General features: G+C 35.2%; 1 protein-coding gene across 2 annotated transcripts in view; it reads right to left on the bottom strand.

Annotated features, from left to right (window-relative positions):
* Positions 1–19,093, bottom strand: part of EYS (eyes shut homolog) — a 1,767,714-nt gene that overhangs the window by 1,311,835 nt on the left and 436,786 nt on the right. For both annotated transcript variants that reach the window (XM_024133056.1, XM_024133057.1), the window contains exon 12: positions 5,273–5,394. In XM_024133056.1, coding sequence (XP_023988824.1) covers positions 5,273–5,394 — 122 coding nt within the window. The remainder of the gene's footprint in view (positions 1–5,272; positions 5,395–19,093) is intronic.

Consider the following 19,093-nt stretch of genomic DNA (forward strand, 5'->3'; position numbering starts at 1 on the left):
AATCACAAATTATCCAGGTGTCTGGATTCAGCAGCTGAATCAGAATTTTAAGCAATTGTTCCCTGGTTAAGAACAATTGAGTCCAATTCTTTCATTTGATTGAAGAAACTGATAACCCAACTAAAAAGTCCAGTAATAGATACGTGCTTACGTATATTCTGATACTTAAATAAAATGGAGAGTTATATTGCCTTTAAATTTTGTTCCATATATAGTGAATTTGAGGAATGTTCTAACACTTCTTAATTTTATGGATCTAATAAGTTAAGTGGCTTGTGGTAAATCATAGAACAAATCCATGTCAAAGCCAGACAATCTCCAAACCTCTTCTTTATTCTTTAAATTACCAAAAACTTGCAAGATATTTAACCTAATAAAGTTTAAAAATGAACAAGAAAAAAACTCATTATTTGGAGGTTTAATAGTTTAGGAGATATTTTATAGGACCTATGACTTAAAAACAATATTAATATACAACATAGCCATAGTAAAGATGGCACATGAGAGCTAAGACATTTGACACTTGACAAATTTAGTCATACTCCTATATAACACAGCAATTTTTGATAATGAAATGTGTAACTGTCTTCTTTTGCTACAAAATTAGAATTTTTCTTTTCTCCATCAAGGAGTATTTAGGCAGTTCTTTGCATTCTGACGATTCTGGAATTCCAAGCACTGACACTGAGTCAGAGTCTTGGTGTTAATTTCCATCAAATGAGATTAAAGCAAACCTTCATGGAGAGCGAGGGTAGGAAAAAAGTGAAGGTTTTGTATCTGGACATAGAGCAGTTGGACCGATTCCACTCTGATGGAGGGTTTGCAATCCTTGAGAGAGAGCAGAACATTTTATTGGTTCCAACGGATTTGCTGAAGGGGCAACTGGGACCTGGTCACTAATTAGCTAAGCATCCTGCACTTGAGGGGTGCAGAAATGGTACCAGGAGCCAGATTTGGTAGGAAAGGATTAGAGTCATTTGGCAGATTAATCTGCTTTTGAAAAGGGCATGGGGCTGACACAATGGGCATTTCAGTGGCAGCCAAGATGAACTGCAAAGCAGGGCTATTGCCCTGCTAGCTCTGCCACCCCCAGCTTCAACTCTATAAAACAAAAGGGAGGACATGGGCAACTCTCAAATGACTGACATGGGTTTTGCAACCATATGGTGGGGAAGGTAGAGACAATTTTATTTTTCACTAGAAAACACATAAATTCAGTTTGTTTTTTGCACCTGAGGGAGAAAATTTATATCTGTAATATGCCAGTATATATAATATGCATAAGTTTTAAAATAGTTGTATATGAACAAAATCTTTGTTCTTTCCACATGTTGGTTCTACTGCACTATTTTTGTTTCTCCTGCTGTAATCAAAATTAAGTATTCATTATTCATATAAGATACAGAGGAAAATGAAAGTTAAATGAGAGGGAAAATGCTAGAATAATTTGATTATACATGTTTAAATAAGCATAAGGAAATAGTCATTCTCAAATACACATCTAAGAAAGTTACACGAGGGAATAAACTTCACTCTACCCAAACTTAACATTTGTATCTTATTATGTGCTATGTATTTAAAATTTTCTTGTTTTCCTCCAACTGTTTTTTGTAGCTTTACTGAACCTTAAAGAAAGGGAAAGAAGAAAATGGTCTTGTTGTTACAAAATACTTCTCATCTTGGTTTCAAAGTCTTCTGATTTTCTGCTTTTTATCTAAAATCACATTCATGATGCTACATATAATCATAAGGAAATGCTGCAGTTTTGAAAATGTTCATTTGAAGTTACAGCCATATCAAGTTCAAAGAAGAAACACGCCTCATGTCAATGGCATTGCCTGGGTTGCTTTGGGGAGTTCCAACCACACCACAAGTAGGCTGCTGACTCTTATGGTCAGGTATGAGTGCCTTAGATTGAATAAAGTCATCCTTCTGTTTATTACAATTATTAAACATTTTGTGGAAACTATGTATTCTATTTCTTTTCCACTTTAAAGCCTTCAAAGGGAATTTCACAATTGTCTTTACTAATGAGTCAGTGAAAGAAAGAAAATATGAAACTCAATTTGGACCTTGCTTTATTTTGATTACTTCTGTTGTCTGTTTTAGCCAGGTTTCATTTCAGAATTATGAGTTTTTAGCTCTTTTTGCCTGACTTAATGTCTTTGCAATGATTTTTTGTTTCAATTTATTATTATACTATCATGTACTCTTTATTCCTACACAAAAATGCAATATTTAACGTAACATTGGTACAATAATCAACTTAGCAGGCTTGGGTGCTCAAACCCTATATATTCCAAATGAAGGGCAGGCCCTTTACTGGCTCCTGGAAGATAACCTCTGGGCCTTGGACTATCCTGCCTGGTAACAGTGTGTTTGATACCTGACACCTTGGGCTAGGCCCAATAGTTTTGCTAATGATGTTATTTATGATGAAAGCCTTGTTTTAAAACTGGGGCTTTGGACCAAGCTGTATCAATTTGAACACTGCAAGAGGTGGAGTCTGGTTAGCTAAAGTCCATGCCTTGTGACTGAACTGAATTAAAACCCTGTACACCAAGGCTTGAGTGAGCTTCCCTGGTTGGTGACACTTCATTCATCTTGTCACACATCATTTCTCAGAGAATTAAGCATTGTCCACCAAGCTCCACTGGAGAAGACACCTGAAAGCTTGTGCCTGGTTTCTCCTGGACTTTGCCACTTTGCCTTTCCTTCTGCTATTTTTAATCTATAACTTTTCACTTTAATAATCTTTTAACAGGAATAAATCAGCTTTTCTGAGCCTTTCCATTCACCTATAAAATCTGAGAGTAACCTTGGGCCCCCTACACAATATCTAAAAGCTATCAAATGCTTTGAACATTCTTTCATTTTTTAAACCATCTGTTGTCTTCATAACATCTTCTCTTGGAAGGATATCACGAATACAATAGTATTTTTCTTTGTATAATTGATATATAAATTATAGTTAGGAATTAGGTAATTTCAATGATCTCCTTGTATATTCTAATACATTTAAATGAATTAATAAAATATGATAGCAAACTTTATGTAGTTTGATAATTTTATTTCCTTTTCAACCCTGCTGCTTTCTGTTTGTTTGCTTGTTTTTTATTCTTCCCTGTCCCCGGTCTTTATTGAAGTATAATTGACAAATGAAGTGTATAATGTGATGGCTTGACATATGTATACATTATGAAATTATTAACACAGTAAAGTTAATTAACACATTGATCACCTCACATGACTACCTATTTGGTGTTTGTAATGAGAATGCTTAAGATATACTCTCTTAGCAGATTTTAAGTATACACATAGTATTATTAGTTATAGTCATTGTTAGATTATAGTCATATTAGATCCCTAGAACTTATTCAGTTTATAACTGAAGACTTATACCCCTTGACTAGCATCTCATAATTTCCCCCAACCCCCAATTTCTGATAACTACCATTTTATTCTCTGTTTCTGTGAGTTCCAATTTTTTAAAATTCTTATTCTTCTTTATTATATTATAACAATTTCTGGAAGTATGAGTCTAGATTTTAAACTAATACTTGTCTAAAGTTAGTCTGAATAGCTTCTTATCGGCAACTTATAAAATGGATAAATGAGAGAACACTCTACTTAGAAGTTCTGTTATTGGATACGATGCAGCTCCTAAAGTTGCAGTTCCTGACTTGTCAAAAGGCTGTCTTAGTGTCACACAGATAATTTCTCTCAAGGTCAGGTGTAGAAATGGAATCTTATGATTATAGGTATGAAGCTCTTTCTACTATAATAAACTTCTATTATTGCTGAAGTTATGGCTGAAATCATAGACTAAAATAAGGTTTAATCACATTATGGAAATTAGATGATTTACCTGCAAATCAAAGGAACTTTGACTCAAGCTATACTTAAAAATGTATCATAAGTGATCTCACAAAATTAGATTCAAGGGTTGGACAGGCACATAGGGGTTCAGTCAGGAGATCAACAATGATCTCCTCTCTCTCAGCTCTACTGCCTTAAAGGTCACTCATCACTGGACAGCACCTTGTCCCTTCCTTGGGACCTGAAAAGAGCAATTGCAATTACATGTCTAAAATACAGATGTAAGAAGGTCTAGAAGAGGTATGTACCTTTTACATACATCCTATATGCAGGTGAGGAAACCTTTTCCTGGAAAGAATTCCACTCTTACCTCAGAGACCAGCATAGGGTGACACACTCAGGCCTACAGGAACCCCCCAAAGTGGGATGGGATTGACAGACTTAGACGAAGAATCTGGAATGAACAAAAACAAAGCAACTGGACCACACACATGCCTAACAGTGGCTAGACAACCCCTGCACCATTGATGCATCTGGTCATGGCTATCCAGACCTTAGTTATAAATCTTCATTTAGGTGTCTGCCTTCCTTGTACAAAGAAACAAGTTGCCACAAATTCTCTTTTTATTGTTAAAACAATGTCAGTACACAGATAGTTAAAATATGGATGAAAACCGATCTGTTTTTCAAAGCATTTTTTCCTAACTTCAACAAGTGTAGTCCTTTTGTGAAAGCCAGCTCTGATGCTACAGCCTCAGCTCTGAGCCTGCACCAGCGTCACAGCATTAACTTGTATCGCCTGTCATATATTTTCTAAAGCTGGTCCATGAATCCACCTTGAGTAGACATTTTTTTTATGTCAGGCTTCCTGAAAAATGAAGAGCCAGAGGGCCAGAGGGGATCCCATTGATTTGCCAACTGTGTCACAGTCTGTTTAAGGCAGAATGGCACATGCTTGTGACAAAGGCGATGACAAATGGATATGTACCAAAGGGACAGCACCAACGCAGATGAATGAAGGAAATGATGGGGATACAGCAAGCGATGGAAATCAAAATAGAATGCAAGATTATAAATGATGATGAAATATATAACATATGTGTATACAATACCTTGAGTTAGATGAAAGTGGTTCCTATAAGATTAACAGCATTTTTAGAATAATTTCTGAAATTTTACACAAACTCAATGTCACCAAGAGTTATGAATCCAAAGAGTAAACTACTCATTTTATAATATTTACATTAACCTGTATATGGTGGTAAATAGAATATCTTTTTACTACTAGGTTAAGAAAATATTGCTTGAGTTTCTGTTTTCTAATCTTTATAAGTATGCACATGTATATATACACATACCAACATGCAACAAAGGCAAATGTCAACGATATCTGTAAGGGTCAATTTATGCTAGCCCACATTCAGATATATTAATAATATTCATGGATACTAACCAGATGCAGATCTTTGCAGATAGAATTGTTCTCATGGGCATTGAGGATGCAGTCATCAAAGTCCTGTTTACACCTCAGACCAGCAGAGCCCAGACTGCATAAACAGGAGAAGCCATCAACCACTGAAAGCAACAGAAAGAAAACTCTTAACATTCCTTTAATCATGGTATAATGTTAATTACCCTAAAGAATGTTGTATTCATCTGAATGCATTTCACTTTTAACCAAAGAAAGTGTGAATTTTTATATTTTGTACTGTATTACACAATTTTCTACAACAGTTTCTAAATAATTATCTTGCTCAGTTCTGTTAACTTAAAAACTTGAATTATTTGAAGTGAGAACAATCACAATGAATATATGGTAACAATTTGCAAAGCAACAATGAAAATATCCCGTTTTCTCTCTCTCTATCTCTTTTGTTTCATCAGTAAATGATGCCTACGGTAAATGGGTCACTTTTGTATCAATTACCTTTTACCATATTGTTTTAGGTTTAATAAACAGGAAGTTAACTGGTCTATAAAGTTCTTTGTGTGACAAGGTACTTTAAAGTGCAAAGTGATCTGAAAGTTGACATAGAACTACTAATCCTTAGTTAAAAAGAGCTTTCACATTTCACCATAATCTTTTAAAAGTAATAATCAGAATCTGTCCTCTATTGTACCATTAATTATGGAAAAAGAACAGTCTCTGAAGCATCTCAAGGACATGATGGCAGCTTGATCATGGTCGCAGCAGGCAGGGTTGATGCCTGGGTCCCCACCATTCCTGAGACCCACCAAGCAGTCGCACTGACTCTGTGCCACATGCCTGTTCCTGATTCTACTCTCATTAAACGAGTAGGTCCTGGGTGGAAACAGCTTTGTCAATGCACTGTGTGGCTTCTAGGTTTCTGCAGCCAGGATTCTGCACAACAAATGTAACTGTGGCCTTGAAGGAAAACAAAACAGCCCATGGCCATCAACCAGAGTCAAGGGAGACACAGAGTTGACAGCTCTTTAGACAAGATTTTACTTTTGTTTTACTTTACTTTTTTTAATCAGGAAACCTAGTTTTTAGCATCTCATTGAAAATAAATGATTAATAAATATACAGATAGAGCTATAAATAAATTAATGAAATAAAATGATATCTGTTGGTGCATCTTTATATCATATATATGGCATTAGGTATGTTAACAAATTAAACCCAAATGAGATACAATATGTAATTAAGACATTGTGGAGTACCATGAGTCATAATGATATTTTTTAAAATGTTCATGATTATGTCATGTTGGATACTGATGCAAATTGGCAGGTAACAAACAGCTAGAGTCAAATTAATGTCAGCATAGATGCAGATGTTCTCCATGTAGATAAATGATAAACTCTTTTAAAAGAAAAATTACAGCAAAAGATAAATTGAAATTAACAAAGGGTCTGAAAGACAGAGTTTACTTTCTGAATTTACTTTCTGAGTTTACTTTACTTTAACTATTCTGGGTTAAGAATCTAAGAAATGAGCTATGGGCCCAATGAGAACCTAGAGAATTAATTTGGATACCATAGGGAAAATAAACAAACATAATTTGTTTAAAGTTCAAAACAAATAAACACATTCTTTCCTCACATCTAATTTGTTAACTATGGGCTATGTGATTAATCACCATTTTATCAGAAAATACTTTTTAAGCATATTGTCTTGTTTTGTTGTTATTATTTTTACCAGAGAATGCAGTCACTGTATTTGTATCAGTCTTTGTTTATAAATATTCCATACTGTTATTTTGAATTGAAATTTTCATCGGATAAGCCTTCTATTAATCTGTATGTATTATTCATTCTATACTTAAACATGAAACATCATACATTAGGTGTACTAAGTCAAAGTTTCTGGTAACGTAAAACTTTGTGGTTAAAATACAGAGGTGAGTATTTTAATAATTTACTGCCAATGTGATGAATAACCACATAATGTTTGAGATTTATAAATTGACATATACATATTAATAATTGTTTCTCATATATAGTCACGTAAAAATACTACTACTAATGTGAATTCAAAATTTTGGCTTCCCATGTTATTTTATTTTTGAGAAAGTGTTAAGAATACATTGTCAGGCTTCCCTGGTGGCGCAGCGGTTGAGAATCCGCCTGCCAATGCAGGGGACACGGGTTTACATTGTCATAGTTTTATGCTGATATCAGCTTACATGTGTGATATAATTTTTAACAAATGTTTTAGTTCTCTAGTAGTTAAATCTCCTTGGACATTGTCCAAAATATATTATGGATAATGCTATTAAAAAATACATCAATATATCAGGTATCCAAAATTTACATTTCCATAGTATATAATGTATGATCTCCAAAAATTTAATAGGTAGCATTGCATTATATGTAGCATATTTGGAAATTGTATTTTCTTATAGTATAAAAAATTAAGAATTAAAATATTTACAGAGACTTATAAAATTATATATATATTTATGTCACTCAGAACATATAAGAAGTGGCCATATATAACCATATATTATCCTGATACTAGGGCTATCTAGATCTAAAAAATTTGTTGACCTCTCTCTCAAGCATACAACCTTGCCTTCCTTATTTCTAGTGAGCCCCAGAAATTTGAGAACCATTCCCAACACCCCCAAAAGCCTTTGAGTTTGAACTCAGAAATAAGATAATAGTGAATTATTTCAAGGTAATCTGAGAATTTCACACATTTTAAAACACAATCTTTTAAGTACCAAAATCTAAAAAAAAAAAAGAAAAAAAAGACAGTAACGTTGGTTTAAATCAGGAGTAGCAAAGAGGTGGCCCACAACCCCAAAATATATTTTGCTTAGAAGACACAGTGTTAGAACAATTAATTCTATATTAATATCTATGTAGATATTACAGTTTGCTAGGGCCCCACCTCTACCTGTTATTTTAAACCTAGGTTTCTTCACCCAATGAAAAAAATTATTACACTTCTTAAGGACATGCATTTGCAGATATTTGGTTTAAAAATCACACTTTCATTTAATGATACCATTTAAAAACAAAATAACTTTCTATCAAAATGTGCTTTTCCATACATTACATTATTTCAACCATTTATTCATTTAGTGAGGGATCACGTAAAAATTTAAAAAAATATATTTTAAAGGAGGTTAAATAAGGCAAAATAAGATGGACATTTTTTCCCAACTCCTTCTAGCTCACTGTATCTTTCTTTTTCATTTTTTTTTTCCTGTCTCATGGCTCTTAGCCATATCCACTTCACAGGGCTATTTTATGCCTTGATCTTCCTGTGTCCTAATAAAATTATCCATTTTTGGCATGCTCTTCCACAGAAAAATCCATGTTCCAACATTCAGTATTTCTTTTTTCCCTTTCCTTCCATTTTTTCTTCTTTTCTTCCTAATTGGTTCTTTTTCCTTTGTAAATTTATATTCCTTCAGGAATACATATTTCAGTAGGAAAAAGTATGTGTGTGTGTGTGTGTGTGTGTGTGATAGATGGGCTAAAATAATTTTAAATCATTGTAAATAGTGCTTTCCCATACCTACAAATAAATACTTCAAAAAAATCTACCATTAAAAAACAAAGAAAAATGGTTAATTCTGACACCAGAACATAGAGGTCACATCTCATTAAATTTTCTCATTTGTTACCATTATGATTCACATAAATATAAATTAATTTGTCAGAATTTGGGTGTTTTGTGAAAATAATCGGCACTCGTTTTGATATTGAAGGCAGATAACCTTCACTAGATAGCCATGGTTGCATCCTGAACTATTCCATTCCTCCATCAAAGTCTTAGTTGACTGCTCTATAAGAATTGCTGTGGCTGAGTGAGTTCAAGGTCATAGCCAGGTCCATGCAAGCAGGACTGACAGTGATCTCACCCTGGGGACCTGCAAAGCCCTCCCACACTGACACTGGCACTCAAGGGGCAATGCTTCCAGATTCATTTTCTCTACACACAGCTCCATTCTCACAAGGGTTACTAGTTTCACAAGGTCCAAATTCACAATGAGAAACTCAAAGGAAATAATCAGTTTCAGTGCATATCCAATGAACAAGTGCCCTCCACTACTGCTGTCAGTTACTGGCATATTTCTGCATAAATGCATCCAATTTATTCTCTAGGCAACGACTCATAATTCTCTTCCATATTATCATTGTGATCCTCTCTCTTTCTCTACATTACAATTTAAGAAAGAAATGTTATTTATGATTTCTATGCTTCATCTAACAAAGTACCAGCAGGCAACAATGCTAAATGACAGCATTTTTAAAATACTATTTTGTTTCTTCATACTTCTCACCTCTTGTTCAATAATGTTCTCTGAAGACATTGCAATTAAGAAAGTACATTATTAATGATTTGATGCTTCCTTATGTTTTCTTTCTGGTACCCTGGAGGTTGCAATCATTATAAGCTTTGCTTGATAGATTTCTTGCTACTCTCAAAACAAATAAACAATGAAAAAAATGTCACTGTAATAAGCCTTCAATCTTAAGACCAACACATCAGTCCTGAAACTAAATTTTAAGTTTTATTCAGAAAATATAGAGAGATAAAGTGATGCTTATTGGATGAAATGCACACAAGTATTTGGAGATAAGGAATAAGCCGACTTGACCCAAGAGGATCCAGATGAAACAAAAAGTGAGGTGTAAACATCATCAAATTGTTCATAAAGCAAAATCATTATTGGGTGTCAGTTTTCCAGGAATAGTTAATATATGTGGATATTAACTTTTTGTAAAGTATTTAAATAATAACATTTATTCTCCAAAATGTAGCATATATGTATACATATAGGTTCTAAAAATGCCTGGCTGAATACCTCAGAGAAGAGAATGTCCAGTAATCATTATGTCCTTTAACTGCTCAGCTTTTATCAGTAGCTTCACAACTATAGTGATCAGGGTATAATAGAAAGAATTGGGATACGGAGTAAAGTTTTCAAAGCTTAAAAGTACAGTAGTAATTGGAAAAATTATGGTAGTCCCAAAGGGCCCTAGAAACTACTGATGGCAATGATCTATATACAGTGAAAAACCCCAAATGATAGTTAATGTCCAAAAAATAAGAGCAATAGAAACTGGACCAAGCTGAATAGAAGGATTTCAAGTTTCCAAGGATGGTAAAAAGAAGTAAAAATACAGCACTACTTCCAAATAGCATAGAAATAAAGATTTCCTTCAATTAAAAAATCCATTAAGTGGATATTTTTTTGCAAGAGCTATGGTAGGTAGTATGGAGAATTCAAATAGGAAAAAAGCCTGTTCTTTGTCTTTAAACCATTATGATGAGATTGAAGTGAATTGCAAATGATACATTTCTGGATACTATTTTATAATAGTATAAGTATTTTTCTTTGTAAAATAAGAGAAATGGCATTGAACAAACATCTGCCAGAAACACATGAAAAAATGAATTAGCCTTAAGTTCTCATGCACACCATTTTGTTCTAACTACCTACTTCTAAATATTTAATTGTGAGAAAAGGTGTTTTGTTTTGCTAGTAGGAAGTTAGTTTAGCTTGTCTCTTTCATAAATAATTTCATGCATATAATCCATTCAAGTGTTGAAGAATAATATATTCATATGCAAGAAAACACTCATACAAGAATCTCTTTTACAGAATATGCATGAGTTCACTACACCCTCAATGCCATGCTGACTTGTATATTAATTTCTTATACAAATATTAAATGAGTCCTTACCATGTGGCAAGAAGTGTGGTAGATATTGGGGTTATAAACAATGATTGGTTTAAATCAATGCAGTGTCATGACGGGTACACGTGGTCAGTTTCTCATGCTAAGGAGTCACAATGGTGACTGTGATTCTGTGCTGGCAGAATCCTAACAGAACCCCCAAGATCCTCACCCCCAGCGTACCTGGGTTGTAGAATCCTCTCCCTTTGAGTTGGGTGAGATTTGCCAATGTAATGGAACATCACTCCAATGATTATATTACATTATATTGTGGAAGGGAATTGTGGATATAATTACTGTCAACTGATCAGACAACTTGGAGTTAATCAAGAGAGAGATTATCTTGGGTAAGTCTCCCCAAATAAGGTAAGAATTTAAGACTTTCATTTAAGACTTGAAAAGAAGTTCATTCATTCTCCTTCTTGCCTGGAAGGAGCAGAATGAAGACTGTGCTTTGGAGAGCGCCACATGGCAGGGAAAGGCATGTGGTTCCTAGGAGCTGAGATCCTTCAGGTAAACAGCCAGTAAGAAAGTGAGGCCAGAAAACTGGCCTCAAAACCGTAAGAAACTATGTTCTACCAACAACCAGTGAGCTTGGAGAGGAACCTGGGCCTCAGATCAGCTCACAACCCAGGCAAACATTTGACCTCAGCCTTGCGGGACCAGGAACAGAAACTCAGCTAAGTCACACCCAGACTTCTGACCTGCAGAATTTGTGAGATGATAAATGTGAGTTGTTTTAAACTGCTAAGTTTTTGATAACTTGTTATATAGCACAGAAAACTAATCCAATCATGTATAAGGGTAACTAAGGCACTGTAAGTGACAGTGGAAAGCTTCCTGAAGAGGTAATATTGGATAGATCTAGAGGTTGTCATGCTGAGTGAAGTAAGTCAGACAGAGAATTACAAATATCATATGATATCTCATATGTGGAAGCTAAAAATAAGGCTACAAATGAACTTATCTACAAAACGGAAATAGAGTCACAGATGTAGAAAACAAACTTATGGTTACCAAGGGTGAGAAGGGGGAGGAGGGATAAAATGGAAGATGGGGATAGACATATACACACTACTGTATATAAATAGATGACTAATAAGGACCTACTGTATAGCACAGTGAACTCTACTCAATACTCTGTAATGGCCTATATGGGAAAAGAATCTAAAAAAGAGTGGATATATGTATATGTATAACTGATTCGCTGTGCTGTACACCTGGAACTAACACAACATTGGAAATCAACTATACTCTAATAAAAATTTTTAAAAAATAAAGTGAGTCTTAAAATAGTGACATATATTATCAAGGAGCGGTATGTGGGATAGAGGGGTAGGGAGGGCATTCTAGAAAGAGATGAAGACCAGAGGCGAGAAGTCCAGGTAATTGAAATCAAATAGTTCTCAAGGAAAAACAAAGCAAGGAAGGAGATGAGTTTTACCGTTTTTAATTGATCCTAAGAGGCCTTTGACTAAGAGACTTTATTGTACGTGCCGTTAAAGGTAGTGTAGTAAACTGAAAAATGCCTTCCCCTCAAATGTATCTGGGCCTTAATTTCTGGAGCCTGTGAATGTTGCCTTATATGGTAAGCAAGGATTTGCAGATGTGGTTAAAATAAGGATCTTGATATGGTGAGATTAAATTGGTTTATCAGGTGGGCCCCAGAAGTAATAACAAGGGTCCTGCAAAGGAGAGGTAAGAGATTGAAAGAAAGAAAAAGATAGGATGATTAAAGCAAGAGGTTTGGCTGATATAAGGAAGGCATCTCAGCCAAGGAATTCAGGGAGTCTCTAGAACCTGAAATGGTAGGAAAATCTTCAGAGGAGCACAGCCTTGCCAACATCTTATTGTAGACTTCAGGCCCCCAGAAGTATAAAACAGAAAATTTGTACTGTTGTGGGTTTGTGACGATTAGTTACAGCACTCAAAGGAAACTAATACAAGGGGGTAAAAATTGCCAGTTAAGTTCTGACAAAGTGATTAATATATCATTATTGTAAAAATGCACCCCAACATCAAAGATGTTAATATCATTATGTGATAATGTTAGTGAATATGTGAGAAAAATGAGGATGCGTTAAATGAACTTCACTAATTTGAAATGATATCTCTGTAATTTGAGAGAAGATCATAAAATGCTTTATGATCCACAGGACTTGGATCTGTACATGTTGAAAAGCTGTTAAAACCTAAAAAAGACCTTAAATAGTGGTAATGAAGTATCCTTGGCCTTTCCATACTGAGAATTACATTGTATTTCCAAGCTGTATTTAAATATATATATAATGTTTATTTTTCCCCTGAGGTTTTATTTCCTGAAAACTATATGCTGTTGACACAATTTACAATTGAGAAACCAAGATAATATACTTTCCATTGCATATGTCGTTGGTAGGAAAAATTTAAAAAACTATTTTCACAAGTTGCTTTTTACAACTATGCCTTCAATTTGCAAAATCATAAATGTTCAGCTTTCCACTAAAATTGTATTATTAGTAGTAATGTGCATTTAACTGAACTATTTTTCCTCTGGCTGAAATTTGCATCAATCAAATTAGTATGTTACTTTTGAGTATATGCATCATTTTCAGTATCAAGTTCTTTATGATGTTGTTAAACTTCTTAAAGGAAAATACTATTTTTAAAAGGTCTAAGTGAATTTAGATATTTATAATAATGTGAAGATGCTAAACATGAGTCCATATTAGTCTAGTAGTTTGCATTTTAATTTATGATGATTTATATAAACTTAAAAATGATGTTTAAAATTTTAAAGTGATAGCAGAATTCAGATATTTATAGAAATGTGACAATGTTATAAGTTAGTAAATAATAAGTTAGGGACTATTTCCCTGTCATATAGTAGTCATATAGGAGGTGTGACAGTAATAAAGGAACAATGTCATCCACTATAAAGATAAGTGACATGGAAATGAAGTCATCCAACTTCTGTGATCTGCAAGAAAAGCTTGAAAGAATCAGACTGGATATTATAAATTTTGTCTCTGCAATGAGAGCAAGTGATATATGGATTGAGTAAACAGTAGCTCCTAATGAAGCATACCTCAAAATATTAAAGAATTTCTCTTTACATCTTCTTAAAACCCATTATGAATCTACTATCCAAATTCCGAAGTGCTGTTTTAATAAACAGAAAAGTTGTATGTCTTTGATCGATATTAGGTGGTAATGTATTTGTTGTGCATTGTAAATGCCCAAAGAAGGCTACTGTTACCTATTAGAAATGTCATGCAGTTCAAGGAAGCCTAAGCCATGATTTTTATGGAAGATACGATTTCTCTCATAATCCTCATTTACTCATAGTAAATGATATAGATGTATTTTACAAATTATGATTGTATATGAACATTTATAATTTTTAAAAAACAATAATAAAGTGTATATTCAGGGTGTGCAACATGATTTGATGTACATATTCACAGTGAAATGATTACTATGATCATCTAATTAACATATCTTCTCACAAGGTTATCATTCTGTGTGTGTGTGATGAGAACTCCAGAAATCTAGAATATTACTAACTACAACCAGTTACAGTATTACTAACTACAATCATCAGGCTGTATAATAGATCTCTAGACTCATTCATCCTACAGAACTGCAGCTTAGTGCCCTTTGACCAACATCTCCCCATTTACCCCACCTTAGGGCCCCTAGTAACTACTGTTCTACTCTCTACTTTTTGTATCTTACTTCTCAGATTCCATATATAAGAAAGATCATGTAGTGTTTTCCTTTCTGTGTCTGGCTTATTTCACTTAGCATAATGTGAAAGGTGCATCCATGTTGTAGCAAATGGCTGGATTACTTTCTTTTTTTTTAAGGCTGAATATTATTCATATACAAACCACAATTTCTTTATGCATCTAAGAATTCAAATGACCAGGGTAATTGGCCTGTAGTTTTAATTTTCTTTAGTGTCCTTCTCTGCCTTTGACATTAGGGTAATGCTTGCCTTATAAAATGAATTGAAGATTGTTCCCTCTTCTTCAATTCATTGAAAGAGTTTGAGAAGGATTGACATTAATTCTTCTTTAAATATTTGGTAGAATTCACCAGTGAAAACGTCTGGTCCTGGGCTTTTTTTGGTATGAGTTTTTGATTACTGATTCAGTCTCCTCACTCATTGGTCTATTCTGATTTCTATTTCTTCTTGATTGAGTCTCTTGTAGGTTGTGTGTTTCTAGGAATTAATCCATTTCTTTTAGGTTATCCAATTTGTTGGAATATAATTGTTCACAGTAGTCTCTTATGATTATCCTATGTGACTTTCTGTGGGCATGGGTGAAATAATTCCTTAGCAGAGATCTGAAGGGCTAAACCTCTGATCTTGACAGCCAAGGGAATTTGCACGCTAAATTTAGCAGCAGTGAATGTTAAATGAAGAACAGAATCCCTGAAGTAACGGGCTGCCATGTAAGCTTGAGAGAGTAAGAGAGTCAACTTACAATGAACAAGAAAAGATAATAAACTGCAATTTACATCAATCCTGGTCTCTTAGCAGAAGATGCTAAAATGGCAGAAGAGGACAAACAGACCAAGCATTATGAGAAACGTTAATAGAAACATGCAAATAAAACAGTTTTCTCCAAGTCATGATATTACATAAACCACCTTGAAACCCAGATGCCACATTAAAGGGAGAAAAACATCCCCAAAGGAGGAAACACCCAAAGCATAGATAATTAACACAAAAGCCATTGACATTTACCTGGAAATAACAACTGCCTTATATCAACAAAGACCACAACGCCATTAAGAGTCAAGCTTATTTTATGTCCTCAATAGTTAATTGTGCCTTCAATGGTATATTTAGAGTAAATAGAAAAGGAAGTTGCTTGCCTGCAAATTTACATTTTTAGTACTGCTTATTTTGATCCCAGGATACACACTTCAAGATGCTGGCTGTCAGTCTGATGAGGAGTAGGTGAGCTTGGGCCCAACAAACACTTACATCCCAGTGCTGTGTTATGTTGCACAATGTGGGAAATAAGAATCACTTAAAATTAATAGAAAATCTTTTCTCTGTAAGCAGAACAGTAGCATTTATCAGGGAACACATTCTAACAGTTCAACTAGGTCCTTGCCTTGTCATTTTCCCAATCCCATATCTTAGTATCACTGACAGGATTAAAGTTTTCAAGAATATTTTTCCTGGGACAAGCAATTAAAATTTAGAGTCCAGATTAAGATATGGGGCACAGTGATTCAATAAATTAAGCAATCTTAAGTAAAAATAATTGGTGAGGGTAAGTTTGAAAAACAGAACAGTACTGGCTGAGACTAAAAGAGGCTCCTATTGTCACATCCCTCAGCCTTCTTCCATAACATAAACTTTAATATCCCAAGTGGGCTTGTTTTGTCATGAGATTTTAAAAACTAATTTTACTTTGGAAAATAAATGTGAATCGGTAGCGTCTGTAAATTTTTACTCAGAGTAAATTAATACAGAATAAAGACGACAATGTCATAGAAGTATTTCTGGGGCTTGTATGTTTAGGGAGCTTTGATTCACTAATGAGTCTGTCTAAGGCAAACCCTGACACAGAATTTGGGTAATATAATAACGAAAACCACTTGGACCTGAAAGAAGACCAGGTACTAGTTTAAGTAATTTACATATGCTGACTCATTTTATCCTCACCAGGGATCTGTGAGTAGGTGTTATTATCCCCATTCTTAAGGGGGCTGCATTTCGACCCCAGCCGCCCGGCCCCAAGGTTGTGAACTCAGTCATAGGGCAGTGCTGATCCTCGTGGTTCTCAAATTTGTGTCTTTTTTAATCTAAGAAATTTCAGCTATTTTCATGTTAATAATTTTAAATTTAAAAATCTATTTTTGTTTCATATTTAATCTCTGAGTTGCCCACCAGTTGAGCATAATAGACTCTGGTGAAAATTATTACTTTGTTTAATTCTTGTGATTCTATGCAAGCAGCATATATACATGGCTTTTGAAAACTATCGCAGATACTAAGTTCTAGGGACAAACACTCACTCTTGTTTGAGAGTGCTCTGAAATGACTTTTTAAATAACCTTGAAAAAAGTTAGCTAAACCTCTAGGCATTCATTGAGTATTACCAATCAAATGATTTCAGCAATTTCATGGCAAAAGTGCACAACTAGGGTCATTAAGGGCAGTGAATTTAGGATAAAGCTTAAAATTGTATTGAATAGAAACAGATGAATTCCTATAACTTATTCCTATACAATAAAACTCTTCTTGAATGCAAAAAAATATGACTATTTATGAGAAATTTTGTCATATTTAAATTTCCAAGAAATAATGTTCTTCTGAATATCTTAGAGACTAAATTATTCACTAGACTTTACAGAGTATATTTATGCCCATCATAACATTGAACATCAATATGCATCATCCACATAATATATATTTGTTAAACATATTTGGCCACAGCAAATTTTAAGAGCACTGAGTTCGCTTAAATCTATTATATCAAACATGTAAACCAAGAAATGTCAAAGATGAAGTAATTACATGTTACCTACTTAAAACAACATGGGGAAAGGAATGTATCATACCTACTAAAATCTCTGAAGCAGAGAAAGTGAATTGCTTTTAAATAAATGAGTCTTAATGAATGTATAAATCTGGATGATTTTGCTATTAATATATACATGATATATGAATCTGGGCTTCTTATCTATTTAACTATTATAAATTTAGAGAATATTAGCTATTCAAGAAAGAAAAAGTAAGAATTCTTTCTTTCAGCACATACACAGTGGATGCACATGATGTAGGATTGGTAGTCTGATGGAGATAATTGTTCAAGCAGATAAAAAGAAAAACAGGGGGTGACCTTCAAGATGGCGTAAGAGTAAGACATGGAGATCATCTTCCTCCCCACAAATACATCAAAAATACATCTATATGTGGAACCACTCCTATAGAACTCCTACTGAATGCTGGCAGAAGACCTAAGACCTCCCAAAAGGCAAGAAACTCTCCACGTTCCTGGGTAGGGCAAGAGAAAAAAAGGAAAAACAGAGACAAAAGAATAGGGATTGGACATGCACCTCTGGGAGGGAGCTGTGAAGGAGGAAAAGTTTCCACACATTAGGAAGCCCCTTCACTGGCAGAGACTGGGGTTAATGGGGGGGATGCTTCAGAGACACAGAGGGGAGCACAGAAATAATGGTGCCAAGGGCAAAGCAGGGAAATTCCTGCAAAGAGGATCAGTGCCGACCCAGCACTCACCAGCCTGAGAGGCTTGTCTGCTCAGCCACTGGGGCAGGTGGGGTCTGGGAAGTGAAACTCGGGCTTCGGAGATCAGATACCAGGGAGAGGACTGGGGTTGGCTGCGTGAACACAGCCTGAAGAGGCTAGTGCACCACAGCTAGCCAGGAGGGAGTCCAGGAAAAATCTGGACCTGCCTAAGAGGCAAGAGACCATAGTTTCAGGGTGCGCAAGGAGAGGGGATTCAAAGCACCACCTAAACGAGCTCCAGAGACATGCACGAGCCACAGCTATCAGCGTGGATACCAGAGATGGGTATGACATGCTAACGCTGCTACCAAGAAGCCTGTGTGCAAGCACAGGTCACTATCCACACCTCCCCTCCAGGGATCCTGTGCAGCCTGCCAATGCCAAGGTCCTGTGATCCAGGGACAACTTCCCCAGAGAATACACAGGGTGCCTTAGGCTGGTGCGATGTCACACTGACCTCTGCTGCAGCAAGCTTGCCCCTCATTCCGTACCACACCCTCCCCCCAGACTGAGTGAGACAGAGCCACCTAATCTGCCGCTCCTTTAACCCCCTCTTTTCTGGGTGAAGAAAAGATGCCAGAGGGTGACCTACATGCAGAGACAGGGCCAGATCCAAAGCTGAACCTCAGGATCTGGAGGAACAAACGAGAGAAAGGGAAATTTCCTCAGCAGCCTCAAGAGGAGATTATATCTCCACAATCAACTTGAAGTACGCTGCATCTCTGGACTACATGAATAGACAACGAATCATCCCAAAATTGAGGTGGTGGACTTTGGGAGCAACTGTAGACTTGGAGTTTGCTTTCTGTATCTAATTTGTTTCTGGTTTTATGTTTATCTCAGTTTAGTATTTAG

This window comes from Physeter macrocephalus, chromosome 10 (assembly GCF_002837175.3).
Source record: "Physeter macrocephalus isolate SW-GA chromosome 10, ASM283717v5, whole genome shotgun sequence".
Lineage (NCBI taxonomy): Eukaryota > Metazoa > Chordata > Mammalia > Artiodactyla > Physeteridae > Physeter > Physeter macrocephalus.